Raw genomic sequence first — 16,922 nt, 5'->3', positions numbered from 1 at the left:
GGGCCTCCGGATCGTCCCGGGCGTCTTCGGGACTTCGGGGGAGCGGCCGGAGGGCGGGGGAGGTGGAGCGGGCGGCCCCGGGCCGGCTCCAGCGGCACCGCCGCCCCCCGGCCCGGCCCTGCCCTGCCCCGCCGGGGCGGAGCGAAGCGGAGCGGGGCGGCCCGACCGCCTCCCTCGGCCCCTCGCCCGCGGCGCCGAGCGAGCCTCTTCCGGGCAGCGGGGGCGAGGGGCGGCGCGGAGCCGGCAGGCGCGCGGCGGCCGGGGTGAGTACCGGGGCCGGCAACGGGCAGGCGAGTCCCCGCGGGGCCGGGCCGCGCGCTGGGGAGCGGGCGGAGGAGCCAGCGCCGGTGTCACCCCCAGTGCCACACCGGTGCCCTCGGCAGGGGCCCAGCCCGGCGTGTCACCCCCGTCCCCTCCGCAGGGGCCCAGCCCCGCCTGTCACCCCCGTCCCCTCCGCAGGGGCCCAGCCCCATCTGCCACCCCGGTCCCCTCCACAGGGGCCCAGCCCCGCCTGTCACCCCGGTCCCCTCCACAGGGGCCCAGCCCCGCCTGTCACCCCGGTCCCCTCCGCAGGGGCCCAGACCCATCTGTCACCTCTGTTACCCCTGCAGAGGCCCGATCCACTTGTCACCCCTGTCCCCTCCTCAGGGTCCCAGCTCCGTGTGTCACCCCATCCCCTCCATAGGCGCCCAGACCCGCCTGTCACCCCGTCCCCTCCGCAGGGTCCCATGTGTCACCCTCTGTGGGAGCAGAGCCGGTGTCCCAGCGGGTCACCCCTCTCCTGGGCAGGTGCTGCGGGGACAATGGCAGTGCCAGACAGCTGGCTGGGGGCTGCCACAGCCCTCCCCTCCCGCCTCCTCCCAGCATAACAGCTCCTGCTTCCCCACCCGCTCCCAAAATCTCCCCCTGACCACGAGTCGTCCCCTGAGCGTGGGCTGTCTGTCGCAGGGTGGTGCGTGGCGGCGGCACAGATCCCGGGCCTGCAGGAAACAAGCCTCCCTGCGGGGGGATCGTCCTTTCCAGGGGAGGAATACGTCGAATAACTTGGAGGTCAGAGACCCGGTAGCCAGAGGTAGGGATTTTAATTATGAGTATTGATTTTTTTTTTTAATTTCTTGAATTATAAATAATTTATTGTGATTATAATGGGTGTTGGGCGAGCGGGGGGGTGAAGACTGACTTTGTACCAATGTGCAATTAAAAAATCACCTGTATGGATGCTATCAGAAAAAGATATAAAAAATAGTGAAAAACTACAGAAGAGGGGCATGAACATGCCTGGGTAGAGCCAGATAATCCTACTTCAGTTTACCAGGGAGCGTTTAAAAAATAAGGAATAGAGACAAGCTTGCAGCAATCAGGACTGAAATAAAATAAGAGCTTGCACTAACCCTTTTTAGCAAAGAAGCTTTATTTTTCTTAATGAAGAGACGAAGTGAACATGTGACGTGTCTCTGCGATATACCTCATGCGATGGGAGAAGAGGTGGCAAATCGAAAGCTGACACCGCTGAGCTGGCTGCGGCAACCTCTAACGTCTGGAGGTAGCTTTAATGCAGAATGATGAAATCTCGTCAAGTTACACGCCAAAGATGGCTGCTGTTTTGAGGAGAGAGCCCCAGCAGCAGGCTCTATGCATTTAACACAGACTGCTGCTTTTGTTGCTAGGCTACAAGCGGGACGTACATTTATAAGCAAAAAAAAAAAAAGTATCTTGTAGTGTTGCCATGATTTGCCTTCTCCAGCGTTCAATTTGGTTTTATGATTGCAGTAGGAAAAATCAGACAAAGATTTTTTTCCTTGTGATTTGAATAGGTATTTAGTGGTAGGAGCTGCTTTGGGGAAGGAAAACTTGGCAAGTGGCTTTGTTAACATTTGGTGTAAGTACATTGCATCATACTTCTCCCAGTCATCAGCCGTACTGCTTCTTTCAAACTGTGGTAGCAAACGTAGTGCAAATAGAGGAATACCATTGCTTAATGACCCCGGTAAGTCTGATATGTGCTCTTTTGCCATCACACAAAAATGCTTTCTTCTCCTAAAAATCTGTTAGTGCTTCTCATTTGAGCTAATTATACTGCCATGATTGACATCCCTGAAGAACACATGGTGTTCTTTTCTTCGCCAGAGCAATCAAAATATGGGTAGTAGGTGGGTTTGCCTTTCAGCTGTTGCTTTGCCAATGTGTTGTAGTTTTAAACTAGAACTCAGGCTGAAGAATGGAGATCTAGGGGCTTAAGTGTGTCAAATCTTTTTTTCTCTCTCCCAGTGAATCTGCACATGAAACATTTTCATCAGCACCTGGCTGTAACTTTTGAACTATTCCTATTCTTTAGGATTCTGGTAAGAAAGAGGTACTGCTGTTATCTTCTATTTTTACTGGGTTTTCAGGGAAAAGCCTCACTCTCATTTTTCAAAAAAAGAACTCTTAGTTGCTTCTAAGAGATTTTGTGAATCATGATCTGGCCTGAGCACCTTTACATCACCTGAAGTTAGGGGTCTAAGTTCTGATAAAGGACACCGTACAAGTTACACCTTTCTTTCAGGAGTTGTGTTGGCTAGGTTACTCACTTGCCCTCCTGTATGCAGGCTGGTTTGAATTTTCTTTTAAGCTAGAGTACCCAGCGTGTCCCATGCTTTGTAACAGGGGGTTGCAGGTTGCAGTTTGGGAGCTGGGCACCAAGAAGTGAGATGTCACGATGTTTGTTACCGCAATTATGTCTGCACTGCTTTTGGACGTAGACTTCTCTTTAGACTTTTCCCTCCCCCAGCTCAATTTTTGCTGACTTTCTGAAATTGCATGCAAGAGAGGTCAAAGGCCGCTCTCATTAATAGAGTCCAGTTCTGTAGGGGAAGGTGCAGGAGGCTATCATCTGAACTCCAGCCCCCATAAAAGCAAAAAGCAACAGAAAGTTCTGTACAGAGAGTGAAGCATGCCCTATCTGGTACCCAATCTAAGGATCTTTGCTGAAGGATCCTCACTCAAGAGAATTCAGGCATTTGTATCTGTTGAGGAAAGCCTGCAGCTGGGGTAGTTCTCAGGCGAGTTTCTCTCACAAATACTCTCTCTGACAATATTGCGCTCCTGGCAATCTAAGCTGTCTGCATCTCTTGAGGAATGGACATTTTGCCATTAGGGGTGCTTCTTGACTCAGAACAGTGACTGTAGCTTTAAAAATGTGTATTTAGATCAGACATGGAGAACTGGGTTCACAGTTATACCATCAAGAAATTTCTTTTTCTGTCGTTCTGTTCCCAATTTTAGCTTAGATACTGGAAAAATTAATGACATACCTGATGAAGTTTCTTAATTGTGGAGTGGATTTTTTCAAGACTTGGGTTAAAATGCAAGGTATCAGTAACATAAGAAAATATAAATGGTTCCAAGGAAGGTAGCAAAGCTGCTTTTCATCGTCCGTGCACTGCTGCATGAGTTTAAGTTGCCCAGAATTTCCCAGATCATGTGCCCATCTGGATTATTCAGTCATGCAACAGGGTTTAAAATAAATGATCAAATGTCTGAGTTGTTCAAAATTGAGTGGTATGTTACTGTCTGAAATAAATTAAATAGTCATTGCTATTCTTTTGGCTATTGCTTTGGTTTGAAAAGTGGTTATATGACCTTCAATGTGAAGGTGAACGTGAACTTTGAAAAGGAACAGCAGAGAGTCGAACTCCTGACAACTCCTGAATCTGCATTTTGTAGGATTGCTGCAACTGCTGTTGTTAACCTTTAAACAAGGTTTAAAGTCTTCTACTATTGCTGGTTCTGTGGCAAATCTAAACGTAGCCTTTGTACTAAAACTGTTGATCAGACTTTTTGCTGGTTTTTATGTAATTATTTTTTAAGAGAGGCCACTCTCACTTATTCTTAAGCCCTTTTTTCCCCTCCATTTAATGTTAGTATTAAACATTAGACCTTGAACTGGCAGATGATTCCATCTGATCAGAGAGGGCAAGAAATTTGGGTGTGCTTGGTACTGGGGCTTCCGGCTCAGTTCAAGGTCGCTTTCTGATTGAAAGTACAAGATGAAAAAGACAGTCAAAGAATTATTGATTTAAAATAGATTTTTGTAGAAGGTTATTAAAAATATGGAGTTGAGAGTTTCCCTTCCGATAAACAAAGACCTTAGTTTTAGTTGTCAGTGAGTTCTACCATGCTTTTTAGTTTGTTTTTATTTTCTGATTACTAGGGCTGGGAGAGTGTTGGGGAGAGATGAGGAAGCAGCAGCAGGGAGACTTGGAGGGAGAGTGGTAGAGGAGATGCTGGCAGTGTAATTTGCTTTAAAGCAGTAGGGAAGCGCAGTTTCACGCAGCGGTGTCCTCTCTGTGATCAGCCATCTGTACCGCCACATCTAATTGCCTCCAGTCTACAGAACCACGTCTTCAGCTCAACTTTTGGTGCCAAGTACATGGCAAGGCGTGGCCATTTCTTTAGCTTGACAGTCATATGTTTATGAAAAACTTTATGAAACACACAATCACAGTTATGATTCTGAAAATATGCCTTGGTGCATAGGAAGAGCTGCAGCATGAAACACATGGATAATCAAACCTCTGTGACAGTGTTGGGGAGCTAAACAGTGCCAAAAAATGTTCCTGGTCATGGGAACGCGGTCCCCCGTATTGTTAACTTGCTGGAGCGCAGCGTGGAGCAGTTTTGCCCAGGACAGCTGATGCTCACCCAGACAATCCGGCAGCACAAGGGAGGATTTAGCTGCCGTTCTCCATGGGCAGTTTGGATACAGCCACCCTAGTTTGCAAACTGAAAAGGTTTAATAATACGAAAGTGCCAGAGAGCATAGTCCGTTCTTTATTACTGGTTTAATCTACTAGTGTGGACTATTACCAGCTTAGGGTTTGCAGGTACAAGTGGTTCTATTAAATACCTTTCTAATTGATCTGTTGTTTGAAACACCGAAAATATGTATTATTTCATTCCTTACTGCTTATTTTCCATGATAGATGTTAACTGTTTGACTGCGTTATGATGTCGTCTTTTATCCTTTCCAGTACTGCTGATCCTCCCGTGTGAACATGACCTCAAAGTCACATTTCAGTATGGATTATTACAGTAACTTATGTGTTTGTAAAATTAATGTTGTTTCCCAAATCCTCTGTTAATGGAGTTATTTGAGGAAGAGAGTTGTTTCAAGATCAGATTGGGTAATTTTGCTGCTTAGCCTTCCACCTTAAAATTTAAGATGTTGTTGATTCAAAGTTTTGTCCTTTTTCACAGGTGGTCTCCCCTCTGTTGGTACTTTCTGAATAGCAACAGGTGTGGGAACAATAAATCCAGATGCTTATATATAGGCAGTTAAGTGTTAGGTAGTTGTTGAAGTTTGCCTTCATTAGTTGACTGTAACAAAGCAAACATTTTTATCTTTGTTCTAGAGGATTTGTGCGTTTACTTTCCAGTCCCTTTACAAACTTTCTACTTATCTCGGTTCGGATGGATTTATTTTAATTTGATTTAACCCAAATGTCCTTTATTTTTTCTTTACACAATTCTATTATGGATATATGGATAATGAGAACTTAAATCTTGGGCACGCTTAATGTATATGGAGAATTATATCACTGAAGGTAGTGGAGTTACACCCTTGACAAAGCATTGCAGTTAAAATAATAATTAAATCTTAAATAGTTTTATTACAGTGGTTTTGTTATTGAGTATTTGAATGGATTATGCAAACAGCAGCACCCCTCTAAAATTGTATCTGAAAATTAAGGTGATAGCTAGGTAAAATACTGTTGCAGCAACTGAAATTGAGGGTGTTGTACCTATTTCTTGCAGTTTTACAGTCTCACTGTTTAAATAAAAAATAAAATTTAAAAAAAGCCATACAGTTTATGGTGATGACTGCATGGCTGTTGGCTAATATATTGATGAAACCATTTTTGTGCACAGACACCATTTTTACTTTATAGTTGGACATTTTGTTTTACAAGAGGATCCCTTCAAAGTACATAGTCATTTTATTGGCTTATGTTTTTCCTTTATGGGATTTATTTCCCTTTTCAGCATTTACTGAATAGGGGCTGCTAAGTCATGAGTAGCATCATACAGTCTCTTTAATACAAGAGGTGGGGCTTTTATTCTAAAAGTATTTTGCTGGAAAACTTGTAAGTTTTCAAGACAGAAATTCACTGGTTCTCTTAGACAGGCACCATTGTAACAGATCTATGACTCAGAGTCCCGAGACTGTCAAATGCAGCGACCTTTTTTACTTCACTGCAAGTTTTATGTGTCTCCAAATTATATTGTTACAGTGTCTGAAATTTTTACAATCCCTTGTATGCGTGACATCTGTTCCCTTTCTGTGGGCATTGGTGGTCTGTCCCTGCCCACAGTCTTTATGATTTTTATTTTAAACTTATTTAGAACAGCATTGTTCCTACGTATATTCTTAAAGTGCAAGTCACTTATGTCAATCGCATCATTTAGAAGAAAATGGGTTTGTGTACTTAAATAGCTGTCACCTAAAGTTATAATCCCTTTTTGCATGAGATCTAATCTTTTGCAGGGTGGACACCTGTCCCGTCCCCCCATCCTATGCAGGATTGGATGCTCTGTACTATCCTTTATCTTTATTAAGATTAGTAATATTAAAGTCAATGTTTTCTGTTGCTATCTTTCTAAACAGATGCAGTGATTTCAAGCATGATCTTTTCTTGTAGCACATGCCGAGGGTCCTCCATTAATGTATGTTTTCCATTTTCCTGCTAGGTTGCTTTTTGCTGCTGCAGCACTAACCCTTTTTTGGTAGATTTACAAGGAGAAAGAGAGACCAAAGCATGTGCTGACATGCTTCTGCTAGCTTAGCCTGGCTAGCATGGGTAATAGCAGTGAGAAAAGCATGGAAACAGGAGTTTTACCTTGTGCTGACAACCAGAATGGTTGTGTGTTGTTTTTGGGGTGCTTTTATTCTGCTAGCATGTGGTACGGCCACCCTGGCTGCCCTCCTACCCCTACTGCTTAGATCATGTTAGCTCGTTCTACCATCCTACCTTTTTTTTGCGATGTAGACACACAAGGTCTGGGAGTTTTTCCAGTTTATAGCAAGTTAGGTCTTTCTTGCTATATATAAAGAAAACATTTTCTTTATATATAAAACATTTTCTTGGTCTGTAATGTAGACTTTCAATCTCTTGACTCTGCCAACGTTTAAAATTATCTGTGCTTTCTGTTTCTTGTTCATTGTCTTCCCTGCAGATTTAAGGCTAGGCTTCAAGATTTGCATTATACCTGGCTCCTCCCACATCTGCAGATCCTGAACTTGAGCAAAATGGTGAGCCAAGGTGGTCACTGGTTAGTCTGTTGAAGGAGCATGGGAATGCAGACCTTTCGTGCTCCCAGACCTTCTACTGTGCCGGTTCAACATATTAATCCAGGAGACTGAGCCGGCCTTTCTCTTCTTTCTGCTGCATTAGTTTTCTGCTAGGATAGTAAGTTATATCAGCACACATGGTTCAAGGATCATCAGAGCGGACACAGAGTAGATCAAGTGGGAAGGGGATAAAGATAGGACGTGAAAGTAGTAAGTCGTCTATTTTCTGTAGATCCACCTTCGCCAGGGTAGGCTAAATGAAATGGAGTGAAACGATCCAAAATTGAACCATGAACCATCTACAGTGAAGGCAGATCCTTATTGTTTAGATTTCTTATTACTAAAGGACTTGTTTTTGTGGGCAGAGGTATCATAAGTATATAAAAACAATTCACAGAAAACCTGGTAGTATGTATGCTAATCAAAGTGAAAGGAAAAAAGAGCTTCTATTTATGGACTGCTTTATTATGCATTCATTAGACAGCTTTAAACAGATTAACATAAGCTATCCTAAGCAGTTTTTAATCTTTCTTAATGAAACTGATAATTTAATTATAAAAATATTGAAACTTGGACTTTCCTACAAATAGTATACCTATAGGAAAGCATTCATAGAACGACTTACCAGCCTTAATGTACAGAATTTTTTTTTAGTGGAAAATAGTTTTTGAATAGATGAGTTCACCCTGCTTTCATAGCATACTGCTTTGCAAAACCAGCAGTTACCATTTTAGACCAGAAGATGGTCTGGTTTTTCACAATATATCACTGTTCACGGGGGGGTGTCTTTAATGGTATAGAACTGAGAAAGGGAAAAGAAACCTAGGGAGCATCTCCTATTCAGATGCTCTGCATGAGAACTCTGTTCTGCAAATCTGTCCTGAGTCTTTTTTCATTTCCATGATCTGTGTTCATTCTGCGACATGCCTGGTGAGAAATGTATCACATGAAAATAATCCTAATTCACAGGTGCCTCCACATTATGGCGTTTTAAACTGTTTCAGAACTGTGGAAGTACTTACAGCGAACAGGAACGTGGAATAGGAAGACAAGAATATTAAACTGAAAGTGAGGGATGAATTCTCTGCTTCTTACCCAGCGCCTTTCCATCTCTCGTCATTACTTTTGTGAAATAATAACTTGTGTCTTGCCATATCAGCAGTACTTGGAGCACAGGTCAGGAGGTTTAGGTTCTGCTGTCATTTGTGATTTGACCTGTGGTCTTGAGCCAAGTTATGTTATTTAGTTGTCTGTTTCTTTTACCTGTGTTTGGGGAGAAGGACTCAACAGTGCTGAAAAGCTGGTAACACCTCTAAATGTCTTTGGAGTAAGCTGCATGGTCTAATGTCAGTTGTTTATAATTCTGACACATGCCTTCATGTTTCAAGGTTAGCTTAGTAAATGATATATTGCTACAGCACCTTATTTTCTTGAAGTTTGTAAGATTTATTGTTTCACTGTAGGGAAATCCTGTCTCAGCATATAGTAAAGACCTTAACAAAAGCTGCCATACCATAATGAACTTAACAGTGAGGGAAATGGGAGTGGAAGAAGGGGAAGAGATTAGTTTCCCCTACTATACCACATTTATTAGCCTTCTAGTATCCTGGAAAGCTTTAGAACCTTTCCTAACTTGATGGTGAAACTTTAAGATCTGTCGGTAGTTGAATCACAACTATATTTACTGTAAGTTAGAGCAGCAATGCTGATGCTCCTTATGTAGTTGCTTACTTATTTGAGTTAATGACTGCAAATTTTAATACATGAACAGGCCTTTGGAACAATATGTTTTTCTTGAGGTCTTTCGTACCAGAGAAAAACTGAAGGCCACTAGGGAAAAATGACGTAGTGAAAGAAGAAGAAAGTGTATTCAATAGGTTGGATCTAATAATATTAAATAAATTTATCAATGTTCATTTTAATCATTGAAACACACATTTGACAGCTATTTCTATGCAGTAATGGATCACCTCCTTAACAGGTAAAACACTATAGAGCGAATAGCTTTTAAATATTCATAACATCCACCAAATACAATCAGCGTATTCTTTTGTTGCACCTCACAGTACCATTTTAATGTATTAAACTAAAATTATGCAATAACTTACTGCAGCAAATAGCTCATATTCCATGTAGTATACATCTGATGGGAAAGAAGACACTACTCGATGGGAGTCTTCATTGTACCCAAGGGTTCAGAGCTGCTGCTTGGGGTCAGTGCCGAGTGAACAGAGCTTTTTAACTCGTGAAAAAGGGGTAAATCCAGCTCTGTGTGCTCAGTTCTCAGTAAGGTCCGTGCTGGTCATAAGAAGGTCTTCATTTTTGTTGCTAGAAACTGGCTTTATTTCATCATTTGTTCTGGTTTCACGTATTAGTACAGAAAGAGCATTACATTGGATGGAGAGAGGTATAGAAAACCCTGGCCTTGTGATTTCAGATGATCACGTGTTTTTAACAGTACCATTTTCTGGGGATACTTCAGTATATTTTCCTTTATAAATCATTCACAATGATTTATGCTTTTGTCAAATAGCTGGGGGTGTTAATTATTGCAATAAAAGCTGTGAGAGCTTATACTGATTTGGGAGTCTTTGAAACAACCTTGCATGTGATGACTTGGAGTAGAAACTGGGAATTTCGAGCTTGGCTGGAAAGGATTAATTGAGCATTTAAGCTCTTAATACAGTTTATCGGGAAAAAGCAAAAGCAATCCTACTGGTGTCCTACCTGCAGCCTGTGCTGTCAGTTCATGATTATCCAGAATTCAGCAGTATCTGTAGAAACACAGCTTAGTTTTACACAATTGCTCTCTACATGGCAGAGGCAAACAGCTCTGCTTTGCCAGTACAGCTCTGAGTTTCTCCCGATGTCAGGAAAATTTAGAGAGCAGGACACAGAAATATCGGTGTAGTTAAAATTTTTGTGTGATTTTTAACCAAATTGATTTAGCTTGTGTAAAATTCAATAATAAGATCTCTTCTATAGAATTGGAGATTATTTGTTCAAGGAAGAGCTTGAGTCTGGTGGAAAGCAGAGATCTTTTAACAAACTTATTTAGTAATACTAGCTGAGCTATGACATTTTCATCATTCAGCTGTTAATCATGCGGTGATTGTGAAGAACAACCCTTCATTATTATTTATTTAATCCATTCTGGGTTCTCAAAGTTTGGTGTACTAGCAGTAGGGTACTTAGCTTTCTTCGTTACCACATGTGGGACTTTGCCTCGAATATTCAGCAGTGCTGAATAGGATGTACTTGCCAAATCCTCTTTAAACATTGCTTATCTTCATGTATAACACAGTTATTCTGCATTTTTGCAACCTTATCTTTACAGCTTTACAATCATGTCTGGTGCTCAGTGCCATCACGCTTATGCATACACAGTTTCTATTGACTTCATGAGCACGTGTAACCTTGGAAGAATTTGAGCAGTCTGAATGCCATCGGCGGTTCTTTCTGGCAGATGATGTATCAGAAAATCAAACATTTCCCATAATGTTTGTACGGTACACCATAAAATAGTATGTGGCCACTAGGTTTTCATTGTTATTAAATCACAGTAATAATAACCACAGGAGTCCTAAATAAGATTCATGCTTGTGCTATTACATAAGCATAAAAATGCTAAGTCTGGGTAAACGCAGGAAGACAGTCTTTTCCCTGAATAATTCCCACTCAAAGAGCAATTCTGACTGATAAGTGGTTCAAGGCAGAATAATTTTTACACAGTCCTCATCTGCTTAAAAAGTTGATTTCATGGTTCCTGTGAGAGCTGTTACAAAGATGTATAATCTCCTTCTTGTACGACTATAAGCTGATTTAGCTCACTTTCAAGAACAGACTTTTTGGGGGTTTGATGGTTTGTTTTTTTTTTTCTGGAAATGCTGCTTTATAGTGTCTTCTACATATTTATTAGTGTTCTGCTTCTTCCTGTTGCTTAAAGCTGCCGATTTAGGGCTGGTTATGATAGATGGGGAGCCTTAATTTCTGTAGAAGTTTACTTTCCCAAAGACTTCCAAGTTTTTCCACTTGAGGTAGAGAAGAAGGATCATAATTACATTTGAGAGATGGACAATAGCTTCTTCAGATTTCATGAATGGTGTCTCCTTTTTTCCCATGAAGTTCACGTTTTTTTTATGATGGAAACACTTTACATGATCAGTTACTTTCTTTATGTGATTTTTTTTCTGTTCTACATCATATAAGTTTCATCAAATTGACCAAAATGTCTCAGACAACTTCATGGTGTTCTTGAGTTAAGATGAAAATACTCTTCAGTGGCAACTTACACCATACGTATCAGTTGCCCTCACAACGATGATGTTTTTCCTATTAAAACAGGTAAAATGCTATGTGATATCATCTGTATTTTTATAGATTCAATTCACTTCAGCCATTTGAATTACAAGCATAATTTGGAGGATGGCTTTTTTTTTTTAACTGGCTATTAAATTTCTCTTAAGAAAGTTAAAGTTCATATAGCTTGTGCTATGCAGGGACTGTCCTCCTTTTGTTAGATGTTGAAATAAACTTAGTCATCTTGAAGTAATTTTTAATTTTCTGGGCTTTAGGCCCTATAAATGCCCAACTATGTTAGTTCAGTGCCCTTCGTTGTAGTTCTTTAACCATCTTCGAAGTATCATTAGGAGATCTGATCATGTGTTCGTAATGTGGCAAATTGTTGCATTATATCATCTTTGTTTTGTTAAAACATGGATTTAGAGAAACAACATTTATTAAAAGAAATTGTTGCGTTTGTGTTCCTAATTTTTGTTTTCTTTTGCTATGCCAGAGAACTAAACTGGATTTTATTAAATATTTCTTCTGTCACTGCACTTTATAGCAGCTCTTCAGGCATCTCTTGAAATATTTAATCTCTCCTTCCCTTCAAGACAATATTTTCAGCAAACACTACTTCATTGAAATAAAGAACACTTCTGATTACTATACTGTTATTTAGTACAGCTATTTATTAATAAATTTCTATACTTTCTTTGCATCTGCCTCATCGTCAGATATTTGTATATGATGTACCACTACCTCATAATCAGATACTCGTACTCTTACGAAGATGTAATATATAAATGTCTTGGGGAAACAGGCACAGAAACGTTTCTGTAGACATTTAGCTAAGTTCTTGCTTTTTTACTTCTATCAATACCAACCTCATTAAAACCCATGATGATATCTGACATCATTTGCTTTCTGGATATATACTTGCCCCTTTAAACTTCAGTTCTGCAAGTTGTTTGGTGTTTGTTCTCTGTTTTTTTACTCTAAGCATAACCACTTTTCATCTTGCAGGTTATATATACATTATGAAATAAGTGGAATTCTGAATTGCAAATTTTTATGTTTTCTTCACAGAGTTTTTGAAGATGTCAGCAGATATACCGTTAAATATTAATATCAAGGAGCCCCGATGGGATCAAAGCACTTTTGTTGGACGAGCCAGTCACTTCTTTACTGTAACAGACCCCCGGAATATTTTGTTATCTGATGCCCAACTGGAAAATGCAAGAAAAATTGTGCATGATTACAGGTATGGCATTGATCACTTTTACTGCTGGCCCAAAAAAGTCCATGTCAATGATAAGTACATGGTTATATATTTAAAAGGAAATATTTAAAACACTGTATTCATTGTACCACTCTTTCTTCTTATTTCAGAGCTTGAAACACTTTTTTTTTTAAACGAATTTGCTAATGAATGGGGAAATTACGTCATCTGAGAACCCCTATTAAGTATTCTGAAATACAGAAGTGTCTAATTCTGAAAGTAGTTAATATGGCAACAGAATTTAAAACTTCCTCTTGTATGTTCCTTCCCAATGTGTTATATTGTTTTAAGCAAGTAGTTTCTTAAATACTTGCAAAGTAAATTTTCAGAGTTTCACGCTAATGACTCCAGAGATTTTAGCTCTGCGTTTTTGCTTAAAATCTAGTACAGGTTTGAGTAAATAGAAGTTTGGTGCTGGATATATTAACTCAGCCAACATAACCACCGCTGGGAGTTTTGATTCTTTTTATTTCACCAGTCCATTTAAAAGCTGAAGATCTACAAGCTAACTATGAGGCTAGATTAACTTAGTATGAACATCCCAAAATCCTCTGATACCACATTTGTCACTGGAGCTTGCAGCATTTTATAACAGTTGTGCTTTTTGCTGTTGTCTTGTTTTGTTTTTTAACTTGTCCCAAGACAAGGTATCGTGGCACCTGGCTTGACAGAAGATGACTTGTGGAGAGCAAAATATATCTATGATTCAGCCTTTCACCCAGACACTGGTGAAAAGATGGTCTTGATTGGCCGAATGTCTGCTCAGGTACCCATGAACATGACTATCACAGGTTGTATGATGACCTTTTATAGGTAAGCAATGGCAATATAACACATAAAACATTTGCCTACAAATTAGATAAGTGAAAATCAATGTTATTGTCAAAAGAGCATTTTAGAAATTTTATAATATGTATTTTAAAATGTAAAATTTTGCTGCCTTTTCTCTTCTCTCTCTCTGCATTCCCTCACACTGATTAGTGTTTCCTCTAGAAGTAGTTGTGAGATAAGCCCTTAGCCCCTCTCCTTCACCATCCCACTTTTCCTCAAACTGGGAAAGTTGAATGTGCCGAAATCCCATCCTTGTAGGAGAGTTGTGTGGAGGACAAAGAGGAGGAGATACCTGGGAATTTCTAACCTTAGAGATCTGGCATGTAGGATGTTCTGTCTGCCAAGTGAGTACTCAAAATGCTTCAGTCCATCAGTCATCGAGTTTCTCCAGCTCCTGTTTGATCCTTCCATTGCCTCAGTAGTTCCTGAATCACCAATACAGTGAAGTCCACAGCAGAAGCCGTTACCATCTGTTACTAGACTACATGTTAGAAATATTTTTGTGACACAATGCTTTGTTAGCAAGAACTGGCGGGAGGTTCAGAGGAAATAACAATAGCATTTTTGATGCTGACATTTTACAAATTCTTGAGTCACACTCCAGAAAGGCACAGCCATTTTGAATGGTGCATATATACGTGTGTGTTTTAAAAAATAGTCGAGATATGAATAAAACCATCAGTACAGCTGCCCATTCACAAGCACTGCTTCCTGTTAACTGGTTATTCTTTTATGCATGTTCTGTTATTATCTGTAATACTTATAGCAACTAGAAACCTTTTCTTTGCATTATTGGTAGAGTCACTTAGATTCAAAACTAGGTGGTTTATTAGTGTGGAAGACATTGATTTCTTTGGACCAAGCCCTCAGCAGTGCAAACAGGGTTGTGTAGAAGTCCTTGGATGATGCAATGTAGCCTCCATCCTGCTGCACGTCACTGGAAGAAGCAAATTCCTTGTTACATCTGTGAGGGCTCTTGGGCGTGCAGTGAGGCAATGTGAGTCATGCCTGAACTTTATAGCAAGCCTGACGTCCTTTACATAGCAGTAGCAAGGAAACAAGAAAAGATGAGTCAGGAGAGAGAGTTGCACATGCACGGGAAGAAGGGAGGAAGAACAGCAGTAGTGACGGAAAAAATCCAGCTAGTTTATCACTGTTACTTTGGCATTTCATTCAGATACTGGAAACCAGAGGGAATAAGAATACACTTTCAAATCTCCTGAATCTTTCAATTTTTTGCAATTTAAAGAAATATCTTCCCATTTCAGAACCGAAGTCTCATCATAGACGCACGCCTTCTACTGTAGCATCTCCTCTTTGCTTTCCCACCTTTACGGAATAATTGGTACAACCACTGCTTTTTCTTTAGCGCTCTTAATTTCCCTATCAGCCCTCCAATGAGAACCACACTCCTGTTACCATTACTGCCTGTGTTATTACAGAATTTAATTAAGTATAAGCTTTAAAGTCCTATGAAAAGTATTTTAATGATTGGGAAATAGTTTTCAGTAGCAACTGTTGGTTTTGGTGGCCTGACTGAAATTCTGGTGGAGCAGAATCTTCAGTGGTTTCTCCACTGGAGGCAGCGGAGACAAAGCACACCAAGAAACTCTTTTCCCCTGGTATACTCTCCTAGCCTCCAACTATTTGTGGATCAGGAACTTCCCGATCCAGAGGTCCTTAGTGGATTTCTTTTTCATAAGTTTGTCCCATTGTTTAAGTATACTACTGGTTTGAGAGCAAAAGCATTCGTCCCTCCACAAGTCAGCCCCATACATTGTGAAACAAATTGACTGTCACCGTTGTTACTTATCAGCATAACCATTTGTAAAATAATTATATCGGCAGTTTAACAGGGACCACATTAGCTTGTTAAATGGGGACTCTGTGACTTGTACAGAATATATTTTTTTCATTGCCCCCGACCCATGCTCACAAGTTAGTACTTTTTTGTCCTAAGGCATCTGAATACTGGCACTGATAAAATTTATTAGGATTCCTTGAAGCTCTTTTTTTTGTTGTTGTTTTTTGATGACTGTTCATCTGGTTCATGCTGTACTGAACCAGATTCATTTCTGTGCTGTACCTGTACTTCTTAAACGTGCAGATACTTTCATGAAAATAATTTTTCTTTTTGGAGTTGTGTGTCTTTTTATCTGGTTCTACATGTGACTGAATGTTTTAGTGTCACAGGGATTTATTAAAACAATGGCATCATATTAGCTTTTTGAAGAATGAGAAGATAAACCCTGTCTCCTAAATTCCACCTCTCAGGCACTTGTGGAGCTTCCTAAGAGAACTAGCAGACTGTAAAGGAATAATAACCCTGAAAAAGTATTCTAGAAATTAGAGAGTTTTATATTTCTCTGTGTGTTTTTTATAGAGATCTTTGCTATAATGCTGTTGCTATTACAACAAAACTTTGTCCCAAGTGAACCTTGCTATTCAATTACAATGCTTTTAAATTCTATCCTTAGAAGTAGCTTCTACTTTTCATTATTAAGACAGTATCTCATTGACTGTATTGTTTCATTCAGATAAACAAAAACCTCTGCATGATTACTGCTTGCACTTGCTTTTCTTGATTTGCTGTCATTTTTCTGTACTGTTGATTCAACTCTATTTTTAATAATAGTAATTGTTTCTCTTTTCAAGAACGACACCAGCCGTGGTTTTCTGGCAATGGATTAACCAGTCCTTCAATGCCATAGTAAATTACACGAACAGGAGCGGTGATGCCCCAATTACTGTCAGGTCAGACACTGAACCAGATACTTCTGATGTGTTTATAAATTGATCTCTGATGTACTGGAACATGATTGGGCTTTAAAGTTTGAGGTGATAGAGGGATAAGTTTTTTCATCTATGCTTATAATTAATTTGATATGCACAGACAAGAAGTCTGAGAATGATGGAGCTGAGAACTCCATTTCTGCCATTAAAGATAAGCCTAAGCACCTTGATCATAAGCGCTTAACAGCGTAGGATTTAATAGGAGTCTGTGTTGCGTTGCTCAGTCAACCATTTGAAAGTGCCTCATCAGTTTGGTGTTATACCAGGATATTTCTAAGTTGATGTTTTGTGTGGACCTTCAGGTGTCTCTCTGTGTCATCTTCTCAGTGCCCTGCAGTGTAGCACACACCACACCATGTGCTTATTTACAGAAAGAGGACACTTCAAGGAACTATTGCACAGTAC

General features: G+C 40.3%; 1 protein-coding gene across 2 annotated transcripts in view; it reads left to right on the top strand.

The window, feature by feature from the left end:
• Nucleotides 1–209: 209 nt before the first annotated feature.
• SFXN1 (sideroflexin 1) overlaps nucleotides 210–16,922 on the top strand; it is a 28,386-nt gene continuing 11,673 nt past the window's right edge. Inside the window, exons 1-5 of one of the 2 annotated variants that reach the window (XM_075164381.1) lie at nucleotides 210–263; nucleotides 949–1,072; nucleotides 12,701–12,875; nucleotides 13,536–13,706; nucleotides 16,380–16,478. In XM_075164381.1, coding sequence (XP_075020482.1) covers nucleotides 12,712–12,875; nucleotides 13,536–13,706; nucleotides 16,380–16,478 — 434 coding nt within the window. In that variant the 5' untranslated portion in view covers nucleotides 210–263; nucleotides 949–1,072; nucleotides 12,701–12,711. Of the gene's footprint in view, nucleotides 264–948; nucleotides 1,073–2,273; nucleotides 2,354–12,700; nucleotides 12,876–13,535; nucleotides 13,707–16,379; nucleotides 16,479–16,922 lie in introns of those variants that run through there. The other variant, XM_075164380.1, reaches the window with a different exon arrangement.

The sequence above is a fragment of the Calonectris borealis genome, chromosome 15 (assembly GCF_964195595.1).
Source record: "Calonectris borealis chromosome 15, bCalBor7.hap1.2, whole genome shotgun sequence".
Classification (NCBI taxonomy): domain Eukaryota; kingdom Metazoa; phylum Chordata; class Aves; order Procellariiformes; family Procellariidae; genus Calonectris; species Calonectris borealis.
This window is presented reverse-complemented; position numbering and strand designations above follow the sequence as displayed.